At 45.9% G+C, this 27,170-nt stretch overlaps 2 protein-coding genes across 5 annotated transcripts in view; one reads left to right on the top strand and one right to left on the bottom strand.

Annotated features, from left to right (window-relative positions):
* KCTD15 (potassium channel tetramerization domain containing 15) overlaps nucleotides 1-16,976 on the top strand; it is a 246,319-nt gene extending 229,343 nt beyond the window's left edge. For all 4 annotated transcript variants that reach the window (XM_058033941.1, XM_058033940.1, XM_058033939.1 and 1 more), the window contains exons 4-5: nucleotides 7,087-7,392; nucleotides 13,294-16,976. In XM_058033941.1, the coding sequence (XP_057889924.1) occupies nucleotides 7,087-7,392; nucleotides 13,294-13,449 (462 nt within the window). In that variant the 3' untranslated portion in view covers nucleotides 13,450-16,976. The remainder of the gene's footprint in view (nucleotides 1-7,086; nucleotides 7,393-13,293) is intronic.
* The window catches only part of LOC131089251 (transcription initiation factor TFIID subunit 4-like), a 153,395-nt gene continuing 142,900 nt past the window's right edge, over nucleotides 16,676-27,170 (bottom strand). Inside the window, exon 15 of the mRNA XM_058033894.1 lies at nucleotides 16,676-18,409. Within this exon, the coding sequence (XP_057889877.1) occupies nucleotides 18,242-18,409 (168 nt within the window). The 3' untranslated portion in view covers nucleotides 16,676-18,241. The remainder of the gene's footprint in view (nucleotides 18,410-27,170) is intronic.

Here is a 27,170-nt window from a genome sequence, read left to right as displayed (position 1 = left end):
GTGTGGTGGTGGAGCTAAAGAGCAGAGCAGTGCTGGGGCTGTAGGATGGATGAAGGGAAGGGTGGATGGAGAGATGGGAGAGGCACAGGAGAGCAGCTGTGGTTTGGACAGTCCAGTGTGAGAAGAGGCCACACCTCGAGTGCTGTGTCCAGTCTGTCCCCTCAGTCTGGGAAGGACTTTGAGATGTTTGAGCACATCCAGAGGAGGCAATGAGGATGGAGAGGGGCTGGGAACACAAACCCTGTGAGGAACCCCTGAGGGAGCTGGGGGTGCTCACCCTGGAGAAAAGGAGACTCAGGGCTGCCCCCATCACTCTGCACAGCTCCTGAAAGGTGCCTGTGCTCAGCTGGGGCTGGGCTCTGTCTGCAGCAGCACTGACACAACCAGAGCACACAGCCTCCAGCTGTGCCAAGGGAAATACAGGTTGGAGAGCAGGAAAAAGTTTTTCATGGGAAGAGTGATAAAGTTCTGGAATGGCTGCCCAGGGAGGTGGTGGAGTCCCCATCCCTGGGTGTGTTTAACAAAGCCTGGATGTGGCACTGGCTGCCAGGGTTTAGCTGAGCTGTTGGGGCTGGGTTGGACTCCATGACCTTGAAGGTCTCTTCCAACCCAGTGATTCTGTGAAGAGAGGAGAGAGAGGTGTTTTGAGCTGATCATGGCCTCCACCAGCACCCAGATTGCAGAGGGGCTCAGTCCCAGAAGCAGCAGGTTTGGCTGGAGCCTGGAGGGCAGAGGGTGCCCAGGTTTGTGTGTGCAGGAGCCTGGCAGGGCTGGGGGGCTGTGCCTGCTCAGCCCCTGCTCCCCATCCCCTGCACCTCAGCTCCTCCCTGGCAGAGCTCAGAGCAAATCCAGGCTAATGAGGGCTCAGGAACAAAGCAAAGCCTTGCTAGGTGGGGAGTAACTACATCAAAATGCATAGAAGAATGAATGCTCTGTAAAGCTGTATTAAAACTGCACTGTAAACGGATTTAACTTCACAGAAATCGTGTAATTTTGCCAGCATGATTAAAGTGACAGAAGACAATAATCAAAGGCAGCAAATGGAATCACTTGGTGTTTCTAAATGCAAAAGTCTATTTAAGGTATAAAACCTGACAGCTTTTCCAGTGAGACTTGCATTAAATGTTCTTTATGTCAAACAAAGCACTATCAAGTGTTTTGAATATTTATTAGTTTTTACCCCTTAATTTAATCAAGCAGTTTATTAGCCTCAAGGTTTAGCCAAGTTGCTTTTCAACTTGAATTGCTGCTCAGATGGTTATTTTGGAAAGTTTGGAATGTTAGTACCACACCAGCATTATTGTGTTTGCTATTTCAGTGTTGTTTTCAGACAAAGTTAACACTGAAATGCAGAGAAAGTGGGGTGTGTGTTCCAAGGCTAGTGATTCTTTATTATCAAGTCTGATGGTGTGTTTACAGTGAATATTAATTACACTTGCAACTACTACTAAGACAGAGCTTGAAAGTGTCTCCCAGACCTTGCTGCTGAAGGTAGCACTGCTATGGTTGCTGTGATTTTCCCAATCTGCCCTCCCTGAGCCCCCCTGGCATCACAGGGGCTCCCCAGGACTGTCCCCTTCACTGCCCATGCCCAAGGGCACACAGAGCCAGGAGCTGCTGTGAGCCTTGTTTGAGACTCACTCCTGCTCAGAGAGCATCAGACACACACAGACACAGAAAATGTGAATATTGTAACACACAGACACTGCAATGTGAATATTGTAACACACAGACAATGTGAATATTGTAACACAGACACAGACAGTGTGAATATTGTAACACAGACACAGGTAGTGTGAATATTGTAACACGCAGACAATGTGAATATTGTAACACACAGACAATGTGAATATTGTAACACAGACACAGGTAGTGTGAATATTGTAACACGCAGACAATGTGAATATTGTAACACAGACACAGACAGTGTGAATATTGTAACACACAGGCAATGTGAATATTGTAACTGACATCAGACACACACACAGACACAGAAAATGTGAATATTGTAACACACAGACACAGGCAATGTGAATATTGTAACACACAGACACAGACAGTGTGAATATTGTAACACACAGACACAGGCAATGTGAATATTGTAACAGACACTGCAATGTGAATATTGTAACAGACAGACACTGCAATGTGAATATTGTAACACAGAGACACAGGCAGTGTGAATACTGTAACACACAGGCAATGTGAATATTGTAACAGACACTGCAATGTGAATATTGTAACAGACACAGGCAATGTGAATATTGTGACACAGACACAGGTAGTGTGAGTATTGTAACACACAGGCAGTGTGAATATTGTAACACACAGACACTGCAATGTGAATATTGTAACACAGACACAGACAGTGTGAATATTGTAACACACACAGGTAATGTGAATATTGTAACACACACACAGGCAATGTGAATATTGTAACAGGCACAGGCAGTGTGAGTATTGTAACACACAGACAAAGGCAATGTGAATATTGTAACTCCTCTCAGAGAGGGAGGAGCACAAAGGCACAGGACAGCTGAGTTCTGTGTGGATTACAGAAATCACCTGTAGCCCCAGAATGACAGGGCCACCACTCCAGTTTATTAATACAGTTACCAATTCATGTGCTTGCATCTGAAGTCTCCCAAACTGACCTCAGGAAATAGTTGTCAGTGTAGAAGTGAGCAACTTTCTTTCATAGCCAGCAGTCAGATCTTCACAGCACCAAAAATACAGGAGAAACATTGAGTTAGGATGACAGTTTGTTGTTTCATGTAATAAAGAATAACAAGTGAAAAATGGACAGGAAGGGCCATTTCAGCCTGCTCAGGAGTCAGCATTAGGTACAAAAACAGAGGGTGTGTTTGGCACCGAGGGAGCAGCAGCAGCTCTGTGGGACACAAGGGCTCAGGCTGTGCTGGGGGCACATCTGGAGCATGGAGCACCAGCATTGCTGGCCTGGAGTCACAGCCAGATGTGAAGATGTCACCCCTGTCCCAGGTGACTGCCAGAATCCATCCCGCTTGAAATCCACCACAGAAAAAGCTTTTCTACTGAACAAAAATCAGAACATTGTTTTGTGAAAGGCAAGAGGCTTTTTGCATCTTTGAGAGGATCTGTCAGTGTTTCCCATGGGATCTGCATGCAGGCCAGGAGCTGTGGCTGGGGAAGGGCTCTGTGCATCCCTGCCTGTCTGCTCCCTTCCTCCTGTGGCCTGGTAGAACTTCCCTCCAGCTCCTGCAGCAGCCCCAGGGGTTCATGGGGGCTGTAAAGGCTTTTGTGGCACTTTACAGAGAAAATTAAAGGCTGAACTCTCTATCTCCCCTTTCAGTCTGTCAGAGAGCACCCTGCTTGTGGCTGCACTGGTGTGGGAATCTCCTCCAGAGGAAAATGTGTTCCTCAACAGAAGCTGCTGCACTGTGTGTCACAGTGCTGGGCTCTGGTGCTGCTGTTGGGGAGCTGGAACGCAGGGAATCAGTGCCTGTAGGGAATGGGAGATGCTTTGGTCCTGCAGGACAAGGAATCCTGGTACTGTACAGAATCTGCTGTGAGTGCTGCCTGCTCTCAGCAGCACTGCCCTGGAGAGGCTGAGGTGTCCCTGTGCTCTGTGGCACAGAGCTGTGCCCTGGGCTGGGTTCAGTGTCCCCCTGTGCCCCTGGCTGCTCCCTGCCTCCCCTGGATGGGGCCATGTCTGCATCTACCTTTGGTGAAACCAACAGCATGGAAATGTTCTCCTGCAGTTCTGTGACACCTCCCTGCTGAGGGCTCTTGTGGGTTTCATTCTTTCATTCACATTTCATATTAAACTCAGGTAAATCTTCAGGGCGGGGTTTGATGTCTGCAGTGCAAGGGTGGCAGTACCTGTGCCAGTTTTACCTGTGCAGATACTCCAGAGCTGGGCTCTGCCAGGCTGGCCACAGACACAATTCTGAACAAGGTGTCAAACCTGAGGGAAAAGATTCTGGGCTTGGTGTGCAGAGCCCATGACCCTGTCCAGGCACAGGATCCAGAGAGCCTGACCCCCATGCTGTGAGCCACTCACTGTGTATCCCTGGCTCTGTGAGACCCTCCTCCCTGCCTAAACACACAGTCAGGTTGCCCCAGGATGCCCCAGACCCTCCCTGCAGCAAGGCCAATGTCCCATCAGAGGAACAAGGGCAGTGGGCAGCAGTGCAGGGGGGTCACACAAGGTGTCCCTGCTGTCCCTTCCCAGCACTGTCACTGGATTTCTCTTGCTGCAGAAGACACTTCTTTATCCCCTCCCCTTGTTACTGTGCCACAGCACAACCAATTCCCCTTTCTGGCCCTGCCTGGCAGTGGTGCCCATTCCCTGGCAGCAGCTCCTGGCAGCAGCACCCCTCAGTCCCAGGGGCTGGTGCAGGGCCCTTCTGCAGGTTCTCAGCCCTTCCCAGATCTGTCTGAACCCCAGTGTGGAGCAGGCACAGGCAGGAGAGCCTGACTTTAGAGATGAACCCAAACTCAGCACATGATGCTCAGCCCTGCCCTGGTTCCTACACAGCCCCTGAAGTGTGGCTCTCTCATTCTGGGGGCAGCAGTGGAAGAGCTGTTCCATCTGAAAGCAGGTTTCTTTCTCACAAAATGGTACCAGGATGTGCAGTTTATGCCATTCATTTTAGGGCAGATGCCAGCCAGCAAGGGTCCCTGCAGAGCTGCAGTGCTGGGGTGGGTGGGCTGAGCTGGCTGTGAGGGAGCTGGGCTGCTGTGATGTGGGTTTTGCTGGTTTGTGGCATTGCTGCTCTGGCCTGGGGCTGCAGGACCATGGAAGTCCTTGATTCAGGACCCTGCCAGGCCAGGGGAGGCAGCCAGAGCCTCTGTAATGGGATGGGCTTTGCATCCACCTCAGGAGCCCTGTGCCACTCTCTGCTCTCAGCAATGAGGGGCTGCTCTTTCTGTCACTGTACATCTCCTCCAGGTTTTACTGATGAGTTTCCTTAGCACATATTCACTTGATTGATTCTACAAATAATACCTTATTTTATAGTGTCCATGAACGCAGACACTCTAAAACTGGTTTTTCAGGACCTGCTGAAAGCAGGAGATGACTTTCCATTGCCTTAGAAAGTGCTGGGTGCTCCTGTTCACTCTACACCATTCCATTTTCCTTAGCATTGCATGTTTCCTTGCTTGGGAAAGCAACCCATGGCACCAACAGATGCCAAGGGAGAATTTGGCAGCCAGTGCCCACACCTCTGTACTGCACACAGTTTGGTGTAAAACTGTGCTGATTCAGTGTCCTGCACAGAGGTTTCAATTTTTTTTTTTTTTTATTTAGGCCACTAATCCCTGTAGGTTTGAACTGATCCCCGCTCAGCACTGAGGGAGCATCACTGGTGGGCAGAGAAAAGCAGTGATGTCCAGCAGAGAGAGCTGGGTCTGGGCAGGGTGGGAATGTGAGCACAGGGCTGTGGGGCTGTGCTGTGTTACCTGAGCCCAGGCAGCCTCCACAGCTCCTTGCCTGGCCTGCTCCCAGCCCTGGCTCTGGGTTGTTTGCAGCACGCTCTCTGCATGATTTCTTCTTTAATCTTCTGTGTTTTCCATCTTCAAGCTGTCCCGTGAGAGTGTTTGTTGCCCTCATTTCTTCCCACTCCCTCTTATCCCTCTTCCTCCCTGCTCCTCTCATCCTGCAGTCCTTTTTTCTGCCTTGGCTGTGTGCACATTGTCCCCACCTCAGCAGACATCAAAGCGGTGGAAAGGATTGGATGTCCCTTTTGTGAGTGATCACCTTGCCCTGTCACTGTGAATATTCATGTGTCCCCGGGCTGCAGCAGCCCTGGGGTGAAGCAGCACCTCCACTACCGGTGGGTCTGTGGTGCCAAATTTGAGCAGAGATAACTGCTTTGGTTCAGTCATACCCTGCAGCAGGAGATTTTACAGGTTAATTCCAAACCAGTGTGTGGAGTTGCACCTTTTTGTGCTGCATCTCCATTGGCCTTTGATTCCCCTCCTCCCCAGTCCTGGGGCACAGCACACCAGTGTTACCTCTCATGTGCTTTTGGTGCCCATTTCCTGGCTGCTTCTTGTCATATCATTCTCTCCAGTCCAAATGATTTCAGCCATTTCAGTCTTGATTTTTCCTTTCATTTTACTTTCCATGTCACTGGTGTGGAGCTGGCCTTTGTCCAGGTGTTGGCTCCAGCACAGCCCACAGGGGCAGCTGTGGGGCAGCACTTGAGGGTGTCGAGGGGTGCAGAGCAGGGAGAGCACAGCCAGGTCCCTGCGGGGAGGAGCTGAGCTGCTCCTCTTGCCCTGGGAGGCTGGAGAAGGCTGGGGGAGCAAAGTGTCCCCAGGGCCTGTCCCTCTCCTCCTGGGCTGGCTGGGCTGGGGGCTCGCTCCCTTTGGCTCCGCATTTCAGCTGAGGTGGGAAAATCCATCAGAGTCTGATGAAACAAGCACTGAACTGGGAATTGGATCAGACTGGGAATTGGAATTGCCCAGAGCCCAAGTGAAGTGGTGGACAAATGGCAGGGAAGAGCTGCTTCTGTTCAGCCCTTGGAGCACAGGGCTGAGCTCCCAGCCATGGTCAGCTCCTCCCTGGGATTTACCAGGCTCCAAAGTGCACTGAAATACATGAATAGTCATCAATGGCAGGCAGCTGCTCAGCTGCTGGAGCTGAATTCCAGCCTCAGCAAGGCAGGTGAGAAGTGAAGCTGAACTGACATCTCCATCTTCAGCACAGCTGTGGCATCAGGAGTGTCCGAGCTGTGGGTGAGGAGCAGGGCTTGGAACATCTTCCCTTGCACCAGGGAGCTTTGTTTATTGCAAGCAGCTATTTTGATTTCTTAACCCAGGAGTGGAGCCTTCTGGCATTGGGCTTGTGGGATAATGAATGCAAGGATAATTCAGTGCCGGGGGAACCCCTCAGCCAGCCCAAAGGATGGAACACCAGCACGGTGAGGTTTCTGTGGAGGTGTGAGTGCGTGGGACCTGTTGCCTTTGCTCTCCTGCTGACAATACAGAAGCCTAAGTAGGTCAAACAGGAACAATACTCATTTTTAAAAGAGAACTATAAGCATTTCTAGTTTCTCTCTCTCCCTCTCTCTCTCTTTTTTTTTTTTTTTTTCCCAGGACTTTAATCTTTTATATGAAGAAGCAAAGTATTACCAGCTGCAGCCAATGATTAAGGAACTTGAGCGGTGGAAACAAGAGAAAGAACAAAGGAAACACTTCCAGCCTTGTGACTGCTTGGTTGTGAGAGTGACTCCGGATCTGGGGGAGAGGATTGCACTGAGTGGGGAGAAGGCTTTGATAGAGGAGATCTTCCCGGAGACGGGGGATGTCATGTGCAACTCGGTGAACGCGGGCTGGAACCAGGACCCCACCCACGTTATCAGGTTTCCCTTGAACGGATACTGCCGGCTCAACTCCGTGCAGGTAATGAGCCCCTCCTGCTCCTCCCGGCCCGGGCTGCCTCTGCCCTCTGCCTTCTGCAATTATATGCACATTATTTGCTTCTGCCCAATTACTTTCGGTGCTTAGACTGCGAGGAAATATTTTTCTGCCTGGTGAGATCACAGTCTTTCAGGTTTTCCGAAGTCTAAGCAGAAAAATACATTTAGATTTTGTGTATGTTAGTGCCATGCTGGCCTCATAATGGTGTTATACTGATAAATGCTAATTTTTTTCATCAATGTATAGCCTTTGGCAGTTTTTTTTTTCCTCCAAAGTGCCTCTAGGAAGAAAGAGAGAGTTCCAAAAACTACAAAAAAATCTCCACACCATTTTATAGAAAAGGCAACAATGTGTAAATGCATAATTTATGTCTCACTCATAATTAAATGATGGTGCCTGCGGGATGGACTTAAAAAAATTGATCTCTGCACTTTTTTTTTTTTCAAAAGGATGTTCTATAAAAATTGCCCAGAGTATTTTAAACAAAAATGTATTTCATTTTATACCCAGAGTTTTGACATTAGGTTTAACATTAAACATATGAAACAAAAGAAGATAACTGGACAGATAGGTGGATGGCAGCAGGAATAAATAGGTGCTGTGTGTTGAGGCAGCAGCCTGTGGGCAGGCAGGGCCATTTCTCAGGGATCAGCAGGGCTGAGCCACAGCTGTGGGCAGGAACCAGCTGCCCTTAACTCGGGCAAGACAGAGCTCCTGCTTTCCCTGTGTGCTCCTTTGGAATACCCAAACAGCAAATGGTCGTGATATGGGCAGGGAAACCAACCAGGAGGGGAGCATTTCCCAAATTCCCATCCTGTGCAGCTGGGCTGTGGCTCTGGGAAATGCCTTGGGAAGCTCCTCTGTGGGCACAACCCCAGGGAGGAGCTGCTCTGGGGCAGGGGCAGCAGCAAGGGGGACACGAGCCTGGAGCTGTGGGTGCTGCACGTCAGGCTCGGGCTCCTGTGTCTGCCAAGGGACACCTTCAGCAGGGTCCCCTGAAGGTGTGAAGGTGCCAGGAGGCACCAGTGCCCCCCTGCATGGGCAGCATCTCCTGTGCCCCCTGTGAAACCAGCCCAGGGCTCGGGGGGCTTTGGGTCCAGGTTCCCCAGGGGTGCATTTGGGTGAACTTCACCAGGCTGGGGTCAGTTCTGCACAGTTCATTCTGCTGGGGTCAGTTCTGCACAGCCCTGAGCAGTTTCACACTTTCCTGACAAGGTTTGGGCTGGGGGTGCTCAGAGGCAGCTCTGGTTCTGGCAGTGGGACAGGGAGGTGTCCCCATTGCTGTGCTGGGAGGAGAGGCAGCAGCTCAGCTCGGATGGGGAGGAGCATTTGTGTCCCTGCCGTGGCACACAGTGGCTGGAGAAGATGATTTGTGTCCCTGCCATGGCACACAGTGGCTGCAGAGGAGCATTTGTGTCCCTACCATGGCACACAGTGGCTGCAGAGGAACATTTGTGTCCCTGCCATGGGACACAGTGGCTGGAGATGATTTCTGTCCCAGCCATGCTGTCCATAGGAGCCTTTAGATCCCACCAGCAATGAGAGGAGCAGAAACCATGCAGGGTCCCAGAGAGCAGCTCAGCTCTGTGTGCCCACCTGGTTGAGCACTCAGCTCTTTTATGCAGTGCTGTGGCTCCATGGGATACATGTGTAGTAAAAGCTGAACACTAATTGCTGTCATTATTTGAATGTGTTTTGAATTCGGTCAAAATTCAGACAGAATCAAAGGGTCTCTTTGCAAGTTCATGTTGTGGAAAAAAATTTCTGTCAAAGAGTCTGCAGTATAAGTAATCCTGTTAAATTACATCATTTTACTAAATTACATCATTTTACTATGTAATTAATAGAAAGTGTTTTCAAACACTTTCTGGAAAATGATGCATTTCTGAGACCAAAGACCGATGAAATCAGCAGCTAATTAGCATTGGCTCGGATGAACTCTGGTCAGCACTCAGGCACTGCTCTTCCCCCTCCAAGGATTTTTTTGGCAAAACAACATTAAATCAAAAGCTGGAAGTGCAGTGAAAATCTCCAAAGTGAGAAAACCTCCACAGTGAGGCAAATGCACAGACTTAGGAGAGATGGGGAGTGATTGGAAGAGCAGAATTGCTTGCAGACAGTCCCACAGAGCAACACAGGAAGCCTGTCTGCTCTTTGCTCAGGTGATACTTCTGCCTCCCGGTGCTCTGCTCAATGTATTTGGTAGCACAGTTGCAATATTTATAAATTTTTTTCTATATTTGATAAATATTTTCATTACATGCTTTATATCAAGAATTGTGCATATAAAACAAAGAACATCAACACCTAATAGGCAAAAAAAAAATAATACAGTAACTCTTAATTTTACACCCATTTGTAATTATATATAGGTACAGGTTTTTTCAACTCCTTGCAATAGGTTCTGGTGGGAGTCACCAACCTACCTTAGAGAAAATTCTGTGATGCTCAGGAATGTTGAACATTAAGTCTTCATAATTAAGAATGTATTTGTTAATATTCTGCACAATTTAAAGGAAAGGATCAGGTTTCCATTTGGAAAACCTCCCAACAAAGTCAGATGTTCTTGGAATATTGGAAGGCAGCATGTATTAAATCTGAGCACAAATCCCCTGTTTAATAATGTGCATGTGTCCCTGTGCATGGGAGAGGCACAGCTGATCTGAGTTTTTGGCAAATTCTCTTTGGGGATTTTCAGCAGAGCAGCAGAGATGGTCACTGCTTTCCCCCTGTCCATATCTGTCTTCAGAAGAAATACAATGTAGAGAATGAAATTCTCTGAATGGGATTTAAACCTGTTCAAATGCTGTTCAGTCTCATGGGAGCACTGAAAGGAGCCTTTCCCCAGACCTGAGCTCAGCCCCATCCCAGTGACACCCAAAACTGCTGTGTTTAAACATCCTCAGCATTGGTTACAGCATTTGGCCTGAGAAAATTGATGATCCCAGGGTTTCTAACTCCAGATTGCAGTCTGGACGTTCTGGGCAAGGAGGAATTGCTCTGTTGGCTGTGCTGCTCTGAGGGGCAGGGTCTGCCTGGGCTGGCTCTTTGCACAGAGAGGCTCCATGGAAAGGAATTGTGTTAAATCCAGCTTTCCACAGCTTTGGTGTGAGGCAAGCCAGGGGCACCCCCTGCTTGTTTTGTCTTACAAGCAAATTCATTTTAAAAACTTTTCAGCAAGGATTTTGCAGTCCCATCTCTCTCAGAAATCTCACCTGCCAATGCTCTGTTCCACTGTGCAGTTCAGTGGGAGAAGCCTCCTTTCCCATGGCTGGGCTGTGTCTCATCTTCACCCTGTCAGGGCTGGAGCAGTGATCCCAGCTCAGAACAAATCCCAGCCTGTGACACAGAGCCTGCTGCTGTCCTATTCCTCCTTCTGGCCAGACTGCTCCTGCCTTCCCCTCTGAGCAGGACAGTGCTGGTGTCTGCACCCATGTCTGTCCTACAGGCCCCATACAGCCCAGGGGAATGAGAGGGATGAAAGTTTTCTTTATCTGTCTTATATGCATTTTATTAACCTGCTCTCCTGCCTCTTCTTTTCTTCTCTCCCACTTCATTTTTATTCCATACTCTGGTGTGCTTTTTTGATTTTTCACTTTCTTGCAGTGTAGAGTATGTGAAAATCAGGGCAGAAGTCAGGGAGATTTGGCAGATGTGACTTTCTGAGGATGCTAAGTCCCTGTGTCCCAGGGCCAGGCAGAGCTCCTCAGGCAAGCTGATTTTCAGCAGACTGGGCAGGACTTAGGCAAAGCTCTGCTGGAGCAGCCTCTTCCTTTGCCCATCCTTGGAGCCAGGGCAGAGAGAGTGAAAGGTTTTAGTCAGCCCTGAAAGCCAAAGCCTGGATTAAATTCAGATGGATGACACAGGCAGCCCCAAGGAGGGATGGAAGGGATTAAAGGCAGCAAATGCTGCTGTCATGGTTTGCACTGCACCAGGACAGCACCTTGGACACAGCTGGCCCTCAAAATCACCTTCCTGGGAAAGGCAAAACCAACACTGAGGCAAAGGAAATGGTGCCCTGGGCAATGCAGAGGGGTCTGTGTGAGGGCAGGGCTCTGCTGGGAGCTCTGACCTGCTCACAGTGAACAGAACACAAACCAGACTCCTTCAGGAACCTGAGCCCAAGGAGGAATGAGTTTGTGGGAACCCAGAGCATCCCTCTGTCTGTCCAGCATGGCCAGGACCCTGCCAGGGGCTCAGAGACCCTGGCACAGAGCCCAGAACACCTGTGGGTTTGATTGTGACCCATGGAGCAAATTACCAACCTGAGATGAAGCTCAGCAAGCCACAACAGTTTAGGTAGAATAACAGTGATGAAGTTGTCATGGGGTGGAAAAGTCGATTTTTGGGTTTTTGGTATGGGGGTTCAGGAGGCAAGATGGAGGGAACTGGGCATGTCCAGCCTTCCTCCTTCTTCTTCTTGGCCTCCATCTTCTGCTGTGATGGTGGCACTTACAGACTGGTTTAGAGTAGAAGCTCACTGTCTAACACAGGTGATAGGGATTGGACAGTAATTGTAAACATTGCACACGTAGTTTTTAGTATAAAGCCATAACAGTGCCCTGGGGGCAGGCAGAGTGCCTGGAACTGTCCTGCTGGATGGACCTGGGCAGGGCAGGAGAAAGAATTTTATAGATAAGGAACAATGAACAACCTTGAGATGAGAAATTAAGAGCCCTGACTGCTTCTTCAAGTGCTGGGCTGGGAAAAGAGACTTTCCAACATTTCTCGGGGTCACAGCGAGCACCAAAAGACCCTGAGATGAGCTGACTGCCTGCAGGTGGGTGTGTTGCTCAGACACTTCCCTAGGATGTAGAAGTTTGTAAAGGGCTTGGTCCAGGTGGCTGTGGGTGCAGAGGTGTCACACGGGGCTGGTGCTGCTGTGAGGAGGATCCTGGCTTTAATAAACCATGGGGTCACCTCCCTGTTCCTCAGTGGGAGCCACACTTGGGGTGAGGCTCTTGGAGACCAGCACAGGCTGCTCCTTGGTGGCATTTATCAGTGGAGAAAAACACAGCAGCCATTTTTCCAGGTGCTGCCCAGGACTCAGGGGAGCCTGAGTGGGTCCTGCATTGTGACCTGCCCAAGGTGGGTCTGGCATCTGCCCTCACCTGGCTCTGGGAGAGGCCTGGTGTGTCCTGCTCTGCTGGGAAGCCGAATATCAACACCACAGCCCCATTCCCAGAGGCAGCATCAGCATATCCTGGGGAAATGTGCTGTGTGACAGTCACAGAAATTAAAGTTGCCTCTGGGTTCCTTAAATTCGTGCATCTAAATTGCACCAACTTTTCTTCAGGAGGAGAAGGAGAAAATACATATTTGGGCAGTACAGATTAACCTCTTTCTTGGGCCAGAACATTTCCCTGTTGCCCACATCCTGTCCCTGCCATGCTTTGCTCCCTTCCAGCGAGGGCAAACAGCTGTGATTGCCACAGAGAGCTGGTGGATGTGTCATTTGAACTCCTAATTCATTTTCATCTGCCAAGGAAGAGCTTCTCAGCCCCCCTCTCTCTCAGGCTGTTCATATTACTATGCCAATGATTAATTGGCACTTTTTATTAGAACTTAAAGCTGATGTTGCTTTATATAAGGAGCGAGAGCATCAATATCACCACAGTCCAGTATTTTACTATATAATGTACTAAGCTGCTGCAGAGTGCTTATTTCTTTGATTAATTTTTGTTTTCTACAGAGGTTTGCTGAGAGCAAGACTTTAATCACAGTATAGTCATTTAACAATAAGTTATAGAATTATAGCTGAATAATATTCATTCAAGGAGGCCTCAAAAGACTAAATCCATCATTTAGATCTGGTGCTTCCAGATGCTTTTATCACTAAAATTTCCTAAATATTAATCTGATTGTTTTCCCTCCACATTGCAGGTGCTTGAAAGGTTATTTCAGAAGGGATTTAACGTGGCAGCTTCCTGTGGTGGTGGGGTGGATTCCTCCCAGTTCAGCGAGTACGTGCTGTGCCGCGAAGACAGACGACCACAGCCCACCCCAACAATCAGAATAAAACAGGAGCCCCTGGACTAGAACCCTCCCCGTGCCCCTTTGTAACCGTAGAAGTGTTCAATAGTCCCTTATGTGAAACACTAAGGATTTGCAAAACAGTATTAGCAAACAGATTTGGACTTTCTGTTGCCCATCAGTGGTACTCTGAAACTACCTGTCACACAGCCAGCCACGGAATGCGTCTGGAAATCCACTGCCTGTCGCTCACGGTGGAGCTCCTGAGCACACGGACTTGGGGCTGACCAGCAGTGCTGTGGAACAGGCAAAGCTTTGGAAACCCTGGCCCTGGCCTGGACTTCTGCAGCAAGAGCCATGGAAGCAGTGGAAGGGACCAGCAGGAGCGCGGGGACAGCCGGAGCTGCGGGGACGGGGGCGTCTGCGGGAGGAAGAACCCCAAAAACTGCACTGAGAACCTTCCCTGACCGTGCCCCTCCTCCATATCAGTCCCCTGGTGATTGTACTCACCCACACGAGCAAATGGCTTATTTTTATACTACATTTCCAGCTGAGGTCTCTCTCTGTGAACAGGATCCAGAACCAGAAAAGGACTGATCCATAGTCACTGGTGCTCAGTACTTAACCCCCCACAAACCAAACAAAACAAGTGACAAGAAATTAGACAGGCCCACTTATGGCAATATTTGCAACAGTAGGGATCTGGAAGCACAAAATAAAATGCCATCCACCATCGCACGAGGGTCACATACCCCACAAGGAGCTGTAGCTCTTTTAAAGCCAATCTTGTTTTGACACAGCAGCTGTTAAGTTTTGCATCATCAAAGAAGTGTGGTTCTACCAAACAAGCCACCCCTTGTTAATCATTTACTGACCATGTTAGAAGCCCACATTTAGCAGGAAAGTTTAAGAATTTTGGACAAGCCCACTCTTTATGGGTCTGGAATTCTTGCAAAGAGTTGTTAAAACCCTGTATTGCCATTGCCAGATGAAAGCAGGACGCCGTCGGGTTAAATTGTTTTATTATTTTAAATTATTATTAAAATTTGAATTCTGTAGCTGCCCTCTATCTGTGTAGCTTTCTCTGTCACAAAGTCAGGGGTCTGTCTGCAGGAGGGTCCTGCTTCTGCCAGGACTTGGCACTGACTCACAGGGCTTTCTAACTCAGGAGACAGCACCGTGTTTGCAGGTGCAAGGCTATAAATAGCATTCTGCTAAATCCTGTTTATTGCTCTTTAGCATGATTGGGTCCTCAATCACTAATTCATGTGTTAATCACAATTTAGTTTCTCCCACAATAATTTATAGAATACTGTTGTAGATGATGAATTTTAATTGAAGTCTTTTTAGATGCATAAATATGGCCATATGGAACAAGGGACAGAGTATTAAGTGGTCAACAGTTCTTAATGCAAATTGATTGCAATCAGGCAAAATTTAAAAGTCATGTTTAAGACTAGTATTTTCAAAAGCAATGAGCTGTACTGACTATCCAAGGTAAAATCTAGGCAGGGGTCTAATTTTTGGAAAAGGGCTGGATACCTGTCCATGGAAAATCAGACCTCTGCAGGTTTTCTCACCTTGGTCACCCAACCCAGAAATCTCTAATGGCAATCCTGGCCGGTTGGCCTGCTACCTTAGCAGAACAGTTGAGCAAATCTGTCTGCTTTAAGAGTTGTAAAGTTATTTTATTTTGTGGTTTTATACTTGTACGACATTCTAAAGTTGCTAGGCATTGCCATATTTGAATATATGGCACAACATTCACCTTTGTATGTAAGATATCTGTAGAATTGTATATTATACATTTAATATTGTAAAGAACTTAACGTATAATTGTCATGTATTTGTGTATGCACATTTCTTATACAGTACTTCATGCCATAAACATTTCTGTAAAGTAAATGAACAAAAACAAGCACGTAGGGTGGAACACTCACTGTATCTCCCATGTTGTTTGAAAGAGGTGAGAATTTTTGATTGCGTCTTCTCCAGCCCTTTGCTCCATTCAGCTTGATGTAGCCATGTCTTACAAAAAGATAGAAGTGTTTTATTTATTACTTTCATACCTTTAAGTCCAAAGTTTCCCTCAATAGCCCATTCAGGTTCTTGTTTTTATCCTGTATCCACTCCTGCCCTGCCCTCTGGCACGGGGTGAGCTGAGCACTCCTGGCAGCACACCCTGTCCAGCTCTTACCTCTCAGCCAGGGAATAAAGGTGATTTCCATCCCAGGGGAGCCCTGCCCCTGGTGCTCTCCCCAGGCAGCTCTGGGAGTGCAGACTGGGATGGTGCTTTCACACATCTGTGGAACGTTGGAACTATTTGTGGTTGCTTGGTTGGGTGCTTGGTTGGTTGGTTTCTCCTCAGTTCGGTGTTTACTGTATTTTTTTATGGCTCAATAAAGCAGCTCCCATAGTTGGGGCAGCTTTGCTGAGGTGGCATTGGAAAGGGTTCCAGGCTGCACCAGCCGAGTTAAATGTGAACTTGAGATGGAAAGTTTAAACCATGACATCACAGCATTGACTGCAAAACAGCACAAAGGCTAGGAAGACATGTGGAAACAATCACTTTCTTAGAAAAAAAATGCCTTTAAAAAAAAAAAGTTAAGCTAGGACATGTTCTTTTAGTTAGTAACTTCAGGTCACTTATTTAAAGATTATTACAGTTTCGTTTATATATTTTTTACTTATTTCCCTATATTTTTAGGCATCAATATCAGCAAAAAACTGATTTGAATATCTACTTCTGGCCTTAAACCACAGCAACATAACTTAATGAAGAACATTGCTCAGCATCACTAGGATGTTTTAAAGCACCACAGAACCCTGGTGAAGCTGTGGTGTGCAAAGGCCAAGAAGCAAAGCACAGAGCACAGCCTGGTTCTTCACCTGATCCCATGGAGCAAAACTGTTGTGATTCTCTGTTGCTGAGCACTGGCCCCGTGTCAGGCACGAGGCTTTGAGCACTTTGTGTCCAGGCTGTCCCAGCCCCAGTGCAGACAGAAAGGGAGAGAGAATGTTCTGTTGTGCTTTTGGGCTCCTCGCTCCAGACAGCCACTGCTGAGAGCATCCATTCTCTGCACTGATGGCACCGAGGTTTGCTGACAACTTTATTAGATGTTTCACAAAGGATAAGAATCAGCACAACAAAACATTGAAGTATTTGGTTTTAATATTTGTTGGTGGGTATTCTGTTAATATTTTAACGCAAAATGTTTCTGACCAGTGCTTAAGAGCTACAAGACAATGTGAAATTCATGTTTGATAAATTAATACTGTATGTCACTCGATGTGTTACTTTAGTAAATTGTTTTATTTCTTTACAAAATAAGTACAAATAAGGGAGTATGTTTTCACACAAATTGGGGGTATTTACCAGTATGTACAGAAATCATCAAAATAACGTAACTCTAATAAACACAAGGCCTTTATAAACAATATGTACAAATTATCAATACATTTAAAACATAACTTTACACTTCCTGGCCTTAAATACCTTATGAATAATCTTTTGGCTAAATAGCAGCAGTATAAATTTTCTTCTGCTTTTCATAAACCTTAAAAAATAATTAAAACCTTTGTTTTTAAAACTATTGGACAAATAGTTCTATTTGTGCTTTCGCTATGGTTTCCCATCAAAAAAAATATTGCCTCAAAAAAGTGGCAAGCGTAACATAGTAAAAACAGAGAAGATAAATAAGCAAATGTCTCCCTTCCGTGGTACTGTAACACTGTTAATGAACTCTGCAGCACAGCCCGTGCCCCTGCTGTTCTGTCCCACTGATCCCCATTGCTCAGACCCACACCAGCCACTTCCCTGTGGGCCCAAATTCTGCTTCAGCAAAGCATTTCCAAGGCATTCACCCCACCTTTAGGTACTTACAGCTGCTCCTCATGCTCAAAGCCACGTGCCTGCTCAGGAGCCTCTCTGGCTGGAGCCTGGTGCAGTGTCCAGGGCAGAGGTGTCCCCACTCCAGGTGCCACCGCGCTCCCCAAGCCAGCAGCGGCCCCAAAAACCTTTACAGCGACTTTAAAAATCATATAGAATACTCTAAAATCTTTACCCAACAATAGTCTCTTTTAAAACCACCATTAAACCTTACTATTTGCAATAAATAAATTAACATTTTTTAGAAAATAAAACCCAACTTTGAATCTCGTCACTAACCAGCTGCTACAAATGCGCAAAAGGTTGATGAGATTGAGAAAACAACGGGAAGCAAGTCAAGGTAACTCAGCTGAGAGTCTGCACACACATTTCATACACTTAAGATTTGGTTCAGCAAATGGCTCAGGAAATGAGCTGTGCAGTAAAAGCAAAAATCCTAAATATATAAAATTTGTGGGAGTGTGCAGTGGCGAGTCTCTTGGCTGTGCAAAAAATTGCCATTACAACTAAGTTAAATAGCAACAGGTATCACCATGGTTAGTGAGACAGTGCTAGTAAACTGAAAATAAACCCAGCACCAGGAGTGAACACTCAGGTGAACACAAGGCTGGGACCACTCCTGTGAACCTGTCCCAGGCCTGGCCAGGAGATGGTTTGGGTGAGCCGTTGCATTTGTGTAACTTCAACACCAGCTACTTTAGCCTTACCTAAAATGGCCAGATGGAGCAAGATTTTGATGTTGATTTTTTTGTGGAGTTAACATTTTAAAACCTTTTGCACATTTTCTGTGGTTTTTATATATATATATATATATATTTTTACATAAAGGGAATTTATTGCATGTGTCTAACAATTTTACAAAACAAAATTACCGGAACATTGACTTCTGAAAAAAATAGAAGGCACATTAAAATGACAGCTTTCAAAGCAAGTTGAGCTTCTGTGGAGCACTCAGTAGGACTGTTGGCTTTATTTCAGCAGAGCTCGGTAGAGCAGGAGCGAACGGCTCATTTCCCGCTCCTGCTCCATGTAGAAGATGAAGTCCCTGAGGTTGACTCGAGTGATTTTCTGCCGGGGGTACTGCCGGGGGGAGCCCGTGCCCAGCCCCGCCGGGCTGCCCCCGCACAGCCCCACGCCCTGCAAGAGAACACAGCACAGTGAGCCCTGCAGAGCCAGCCGGCCTCCTCCGGGCTGCAGGAGCCCTCCAACAGCTGCAATTGATCATTACCAGCCTCCTCCTGACGTTACATCAGGGGTTTTCAACATTATTGTCTTTTCTGTTCTTCTGAGTCTCAGCGAGTTAACCTGGTAAAGGCCTCAAGTGCAAACACGTGGGGCTAAACCTTGTTCACTTCCAACTGAGGGCAAATCCCTCCTGCTACAGGCATGTCCACTGAGGATGTATTTGAGCAGTTTAAATTCAGGAACCAAACGATTTTCAGCAGATAAGGCCATTAATACACCAAATGTGTGCAGGATGCTGCTGCTCATCCAAGGATGGGAACAGGTGAGTGGAATATTGGGGGTCCCCACAGGAACCCCAGTTCTCTCCTCTGGGTCTGCTCAAGAGAAGGGGTCAGTGTGGGGAAGATACTCAGCAAACAATAAAAAAAAAAATAAATGGAAAAATCACAAAGACTTAGACAAACTTTTAAGAACAAAATTATTTTCAGCAGATAAGGCCATTAATGCATCAAATGTGTGCAGGATGCTGCTGCTCATCCAAGGACTGGGAACAGGTGAGTGGAATATTGGGAGTCCCCACAGAGACTCAATTCTCTGCTCTGGGTCTGCTAAAGAGAGGGGCTCAGTGTGGGGAGATAGGAAACAATTAAAAAATTAAATGGAAACATCACAAAGACGTTGTGGGGAGATACTCAGCAAACAATTTAAAAATTAAGTGGAAAAATCACAAAGACATTGTGAGGAAATACTCGTGAACAATCAAAAAAGTAGATGGAAAAATCACAAAGATATTGTGAGGAGATACTCAGCAAACAATCAAATAATTAGATGGAAAAATCACAAAGACTTAGATAAACTTTTAAGAACAAAATTATTGTCAGCAGATAAGGCCATTAATACACCAAATGTGTGCAGGATCCTGCTGCTCATCCAAGGATGGGAATATTGGGAGACCCCACAGGGATCTCAATTCTCTCCTCTGGGTCTGCTAAAGAGAAGGGCTCAGTGTGGGGAAGATACTCAGCAAACAATAAAAAAATTAAATGGAAAAATCACAAAGACTTAGACAAACTTTTAAGAACAAAATTATTGTCAGCGGATAAGGCCATTAATGCACCAAATGTGTGCAGGATGCTGCTGCTCATCCAAGGACTGGGAACAGGTGAGTGGAATATTGGGAGTCCCTACAAGAACCCCAATTCTCTCCTCTGGGTCTGCTCAAGAGAAGGGCTCAGTGTGGGGAGATAGCAACAATCAAAAAATTAAATGGAAAAATCCCAAAGATTCAGACATTGTGAGATGATAAACAGAACCATTAGTATACTTGTTTCAATAGCTATGTTAAATAATTATTTATTTTTTAATTGGTTCATTGGTACTGAATTACTGAATACCTGATCCTGGCTTTGTATATAGAGAGAAGATTCTTAAACTGGGCCTGAGAATACTGTGATCTGAATATTTAGAAAAGGAAAGGACATAATTACAGTCCCTGCAGCCTCATGGAGTTTAAACTGAAACCTGATGCACACACATGTTCAGATGTTTTTTCATCCATAGGAGTCCATTGTTTTTGTTAATTCCAATTGATTTGCAGTAAAATAAAGAGTTCTAACTTAGAAAAATAGATTTTAATCTCTGAAAAGACTTAAGCTATTTTTCAAACCTCTAAGAAATATGGTAAAAATTTCTATACTTCTAATATCCCAAATTTACTTAGTGCTGCTCAAACCCACCTTTCTTTCCCCAGGAAATACTTATTCTAGGATCATAACCCCAGACATTAGGAATACAGTTTAGGGTAATTTTACTACTGAAAGCTTCTAGGGGAAACACACATGGTCTGAGAGCAAGGCATGGCTGGCACTGTGTCCCTCTGTCACCACAGTCAGTCTGTCCTTGCACATTCATGGCATTTCTGCCATTCCTGCTTATTCAATTACAGCACTGGGGCAAATCCTCTTCTTGTTTGTGCCCACAAACACCAAGGGCTTAAAGGAGTGCAATGAATGGGCTCAGCTTGCAGGGACAGAGGGAGAAACCCACAACCTTTGGGCACCTTTGAGCCAAGGCATTCTGCTCTCCAGTGTGGAGCATTTTTGTTAATTAATTTAACAATTAATTGACTGACTGAGCACTGCTCACAGGGAATGAGCTGCAAGGGCTGCTCATCCATGCCCAGTGCACAATCCATGTATTCAGCAGTGCTTCACACCATAACCCAAGAAACACTTCACATTCCTAACAGAAACAAAATCATTTAAACTCCTCCTCTCTGTCTTCTACAGGTGGGAACACCTTGAGCTGCCTCTCTCTGCACTCTGACCGTGCACCCACTCTGCCAGGGCTGTGCCCACTCTTTAAAGGCCTTAAAAAACCCCCGTGTGTGTTTATTTTAAATCAAACTGACTCAAAAAACACTTCTCCTTCTTCTCTGTTCCCCCCATGCTGCATCTCTCCCCTGCCCACAGCACTGATTTCAGATTCATCCTGACCACAGGACCTGTGACAAATACAGGAGTGTGGCTGTTCACTCACTGTGAACCACATCCACAGCACTCTGGACTGGGAGCATGCTACAACAATTACCAAATAGAGAAAAGCTGCATAATTTTTTGAATTCTCTTTATAAAACTATTTCTCTAGTCAGTTGAGTTCCATTTACAGCAAGGAACTGCTCTCTGTTTGGACAGAGTAGCTGGAATTAAGATGTGCCAAGTCATATTCATTGCATTTATCACTAGAGATAGTGAACTTCAACACAGCAAGAGCCTCATGTCCTCAACCAGCACCAGAACAAGGCACCAAGCTGTGCACATTCATAACCACACTCACAAGCCATCAGTTACCTGATCATGCTCTGGAGTTGTTTTACAAGGTGAAAAATAATAATAAAAATTGTATTAGAACTACAGAAGTTCTGTAAGCTGACAGAACAGTAATTTATATGTGTCAATATGATCACTAATTTAAATTAAAAACCAGTTTGTTTGGTACTGCATTGTACCCAAAATTATTCTGCAGATACTATATAAAAAATAGATCCCTAAATGCCAAAATTATTTAATTGCATACATGAATTCAAGTGTAGTTAAAAATAACAGTGGAATTGAAGTAATTCAAAATTTTCTCATGAAAATCACATTTTTTTATCATCATGACAGATTTTTCATCAACCCAAACAAGCCCCTCTGTTGTCTGTATCTATGGCAACTAATCAGAGATACACAGATAAAAGCTCTAATGAAAGAATAAAAGGTTGTAAATTGTTTACCTCCTTTATTTCCTGGCCTGCCACATGCAAACTCTTCCCAAATCCCACACACTCAAATACACATCAATGCTAGTTTCTGTATCAGTAAACTTCTAGTTATGATTTCAGGAAAACTGGAGACATTCCAGACCAGAAGAAAACCCAGGTGTGATGGTGTTCACAAGGGGCTGAGGATGAGGGAAGAGATGAGGATCTGACTCCATGTTTCAGAAGGCTGATTTATTATTTTATTATATATATTATATTAAAACTATACTGAAAGAATAGAAGGAAGGATTTCATCAGAAGGCTGGCTAAGAATAGAAAAAGAAGGAATGGTAACAAAGGTTTGTGACTGACTGAGACAGTCTGAGCCAGCTGACTGTGATTGGCCATTAATTAGAAACAACCACATGAGACCAATCCCAGATGCACCTGTTGCATTCCACAGCAGCAGATAACCATTGTTTGCATTTTGTTCCTGAGGCCTCTCAGCTTCTCAGGAGAAAAAATCCCAAGGAAAGGATTTTTCATCAAACATGTCTGTGACACCCATGTAATTTATATATGAACTCTCTATCAGTTTCCAAACATGAGTGGCAGGGACTTCCCATCCCCTTCCCTCCCAGCTCCTTTCCCCAGTGCCTGTCTTCCCTCCTGAAGGTTCCTTCAGTCCTTTCCTGGCACTGCACACCCCAGAACCAGCCCAGAGAGCAAACAGATCTCCTGTGCTCTCCCTGCTGGGGCTCCCCCAGCTCCTGCTCCTGGCCAGGGCTGGAGAGAAAATCATTCATGGAAAATCCCAGGCAGGATCTGTAAGCCTGCTCTCCTGCACTCCTGTCACTGATGGGACACAGCTCACAGCATCCCAGCACCACTGCTGGACTGACAGCCTGCATTCACCTGCTGCATTCACCTAGCCTGGAATCATGGCTTCAGAATAGTCACAGCAGCTACTTGTTTAGCATGCACACTTTGAAGCAATTCTAAATTTATTACAAGATTTGGGCCAACTTTCTCAGCCTGTTTGCTATTGTCATGATTTTCCTCTATGAGAAAACTCGTGCTGTTAGCAAAGGGAAATACAAACAGTTCGGAATAAAATACTGACCAAAGATTTGGTAGATCAGTAGTTAAATATACAAGAGTCTGCCACAGGAACAAACCTGTCTGGTGATGGGGAGACTGCAACAAGCCCTGGGCACAGGGAGGCCAGCAAAGGCTCACTTGTGTTCCCTGGCACTGTGAGCACTCAAAGCAGCTCCTCTGCAGGGTGAGCATCCCCTCTCCTGTCCCCAGGAGCTGCCTGTGCCTTCACCAGCCACACAAGGAGCAAAGTCCCCTGCTCTCAAACCTCACCCATCTCAAAACTGCACTGGAGCTACCCCATGGTGGGGACACAGGTGGGACCCCTGTGAGCCCTGGGGTGGGAGCGATGGGAGTGGGACGGTCAGGACAGACGGACACGAGAGATCTCTGCAGCCACATCAGGAACTTGTGGTTTATTGCAAAAGGCCTGGGTGCAGGGCCCTGCTGGGATTTGGGGTTTATTGCACAGGGCCTGGGTGCAGGGCCCTGCTGGGAGCTGCAGCCACAGCTCAGAGCAGGCTGAGGGAAGAGAGGGGGAGAGAGGGTGAGAGGGTGAGAGAGTAAGGGAATAAAAAAGGTAACAGAGTGAAAGGGGTAAGAGAGCGAGGTTCCCGTTACAATACCATAAATCTTCTTCTGTGTTGAATATTCTGATTCTCACTAACCAATCTAGTACAATACACAAATCCTACAGCATTTACATACAGCCTATAAGAATCACTACATTACCACACTGTGTTACATTTTAAACCCTAAAAACTCCTCTTTGGGCCCTTCTGCCAAGCTATAGGGTCTGCTCTGACCCTTGGGCCTGTCTGCAAGCAGAGGGTGTTGTTCCATCAAAAGGGGATCACCTTCAGCCAGCCACACCATTGTTTTCCAGCTGTTCAGTAACTGAGGGATCTCAAAGCTTGCCTTCATTTCAATCTCACTTAGTTTCCATATTCTCATAATTTTTTGCCAGACAATCATATTTATAAGGCTTTCCTTTTTCATCTTCCCCAACACCCTGGGGCTGCAGGAGCTCCTGAGCCCCAGGGCTGGGTGGCCCCAAGGCAGGCACAGCCCAGGCTCAGGGTGCAGCCTGTTCCTCTGCAGAGCCCAGCCAGCCTCTCTCTGCTGTGCCCAAGCCAGCAGCTCCCACAGAAAAAAGCTGTGGGACTGAAAAGCTCAAGCTCCCTCCTACCTCTGTCCTCCTTCTGCTGGGGCCCCACACCCAATTTGATCCCTAAGGATCCCCCAAAGGTTTAAAGGCTGCTGGGAAAGGGGACTGAGGCAGGCAGACACATATCTTCCAAAATGATCTCTTTCCAAAATGGTCAAACTCACCACTGCTCACAAAGTGTCTTTGTGCATTCAATTCCAATGCTTCCAGCAGCAGGTGGATGGAAATCAAAGTGTGCAAGTCCCAAAAATGTGCTGTTCCCTGCTCGAGATAGAAGTGCTTCCACAGAAGAAAGCACATGTAATACAATGTATACTTATTTTTATAACAATGATTTCTACTGTTGAACAATTAGTTTTTGTTTTCCTTCACAAAGCTGCATCCCTTCAACTTTGAATTACAGAACCATGGAAATACAGTACAATATTCCTGTCAGGGAACACAGAGATAAGGGCAAGGAGAAGATTGCATTTAATATTTTATCCATCCTTCCTTCACCAGAAAACAATTCAGTGCTGACATCTCTGCTTTGAACAGAGTCTTGATCTGCGGCTATTGCTTCTCTGAGAGCCACAGACAAGGCAATAATGATAAAAGATCTGCTGGGTTTCTTCCCAGGCTACATGGCACATCCTTGTGGCAGACTTCACTTCAAGCCAAAGTCTGAAAGTGGGAATCACACAGCAGCAATTCAAAGCCAGGCTAGGCAGTAAAATGCACCAGGAATTTGGTCTGTGCAAGCTGCATGCACTGCAGAGCAGGGGAAGAGAAGGTGTCTGTTAGTCTGCTCTTAGCAATAAGAGGTCTTGAATCACAAGAAACATTCTGGAGATATTCTGCAGCAATTATGTTTTTACTTGCATAAAATGCTATTAGATCTTTGGCTGAGAGGCACATGAAAAACAGGTATAATACTATGTATGATTAGCTGTCCCACATAAATTAGGGCTTAATTCAACACCTACTGAGGCTAAGAGTAAGGATTTCACTGAAACATCCTAAAATTAAGATGCCTCTAAAGTACAGAAATGTAATAACTCTTCATCAGCACCTCAAAGATTAACAATACTATATGAAATATAATTATATCTACAAAAATACCGTGCATCTTCATATGTGCAACACAGCAGCTCTAGAAGTGTCTTTAGAAGGATTCATCACCAAGAGCTATCATTTAGGCCTTCAGATGAGCAGCATTTACAGGGAGGATTAGTGCCATGCCTTCTTCAGAAGCTGGTGATTTTCATTTGCCAACATTTTTACCCTGTACTATTTTAGTGCAACTGTTCCTCTAGACAGTTTTGGCACCCGTTCACTTGCTACACCCTCCTGGATGCAAATGCATCTCCTTTCCCCTGGGCACATAAACACACACCTCACCCTGCAGACAAACATCAGAAAAACTGATTTGCACAAGTACTTACAAGCACTTCAAATACCAACACAATTGCAACATTTCAAAGACAGCATGCAGTAATTTTTAAATTAAGAAATAATAAGGGGAAGGTAAATCAAACTAAGTCATGGATACCGTGAAAATTTTTTCTTCAGATGTGATCACTTCAGTTTATAATTATCTGAAATTATTTGAACCCAAAGAAATGGGCTGCCATTACAAGCAGAGGATTTTCTATGTACCTCCTCCTTGCCTTTATTACATTACACCAAGTCCCATATGCAAGTACTATTATAATAAAAAACCTGCTTGGTAAAGCAGCATCAAACCAAAACCTTCCAGCTGAGGGAATTGGGCATGTGTTCCAATCTCAGCACTCATTGCTCCCTCTGAGACAGCATTTCCCCCCAGCTGAAGGACAGCAGGAACAAAAAGCAGGTTATAAGGTATTCCAGGGAAACTCTCTGGGAAGAAGAGGAATCTGCCCCAGTTCCAACAATAATGAGATGAGGTGTAAGGCAGCTTTGGGCTGTGACATTCCCTTGCTCAAAGAGATGGGTGTTCAGCACCCAGCCCTCAACAGGTCACTCCAGGTAGGACCAGACTGATTTTCACCCCTTAATCCATGCAGTGTCTGAATAATCCCTGCACTGATGTCAGGCAGAAAACTCAGGTTTTTGAGATAAGCTCTGCATTCTGCAGAGACCTTTAATCTTTCCAAGATCTTCTGGTGCCCCCACTGCCCCTTTGGTGTCTGACAGAACCCAGTGCCTTCATCCCCCAGCCCCTTGCAGCACTCTCACTTCACTGCTGGGGCAAGCTGTGCCTCTCCTCATTTCCTTTGTTCAGAGCACCCATGGCTCCTGCCAACATCTTCTTCCACAAGATCTCATACCCAACACAACCCACTGCTTACTTGGACTTAAAAGCAATGACAATTTCACTTGATTAAGAATTCTGAAGTTTGGGCTGCATTCTTGCTGTGGTAATTATAAGAGGAATATTCTATTTATCCTGTTTCCATCATACACGTATATTTTCATTTTGCTTGGAATGTTTCTCCTCTCATGCTTTCCAAATGTTTAATCAAGTGCTGCTCCCTTTGAAATACTAATCCTGCCAAAGTTTTTTATTGCTATTTTTCAAGCATTGTGGTGCTTTACCCTTCTCATCTTTCAATACTAACATAGGGGTTTTTTTCCTTGTTTTCTGTTGTTTTGTTGAGGTTTTTTTAAGGATTTGCCTGTGTTACTCCAGCCTAGTCACTCTCTTACAGTGGGAGTCAAGAAACACCAAACCAATTTGGGAGAAGCCCTACAGCCCAGCTTGCAGGATTCACATTTTCCTTGAGACACACTGAATTCCCATCTGAATTTTTTCTAATATTCTTGATATTAGTTAGAAACTATCTCAGTTTTACATAGTGGGTGGCCCTTTCCTTTCTAACCTGTATGACTGTGACTTTCATTAAATCAGAAACATAAAATAATTAAAATATTCTTGACATTCATCAATCTCTAGACACGTATAACTGTAAAATTTAATTGTTTAAATATTTAATTAAAAGACACATAATTGCTATACAGTAAAGGCTGCTTTTTGGGCTGTCTCTGAGCAGAACACTGCAGGGGACAGGCTGACTCCCAGCAGGTTTTGGTGCATCACAACACCCAGCACACAGGGTCACACAGCTGCTTCATGTCCTGCCAGCCCCCATGGGAGGGGACCAGGAAAGTACCCAGATCTTAAACACAAAATCACTTTCTCAGCTCTTGAGAGCATGAATTGCCCTCATTCATCTCAGCTGACT

Source organism: Melospiza georgiana, chromosome 14, assembly GCF_028018845.1.
Source record: "Melospiza georgiana isolate bMelGeo1 chromosome 14, bMelGeo1.pri, whole genome shotgun sequence".
NCBI classification, from domain to species: domain Eukaryota; kingdom Metazoa; phylum Chordata; class Aves; order Passeriformes; family Passerellidae; genus Melospiza; species Melospiza georgiana.
This window is presented reverse-complemented; position numbering and strand designations above follow the sequence as displayed.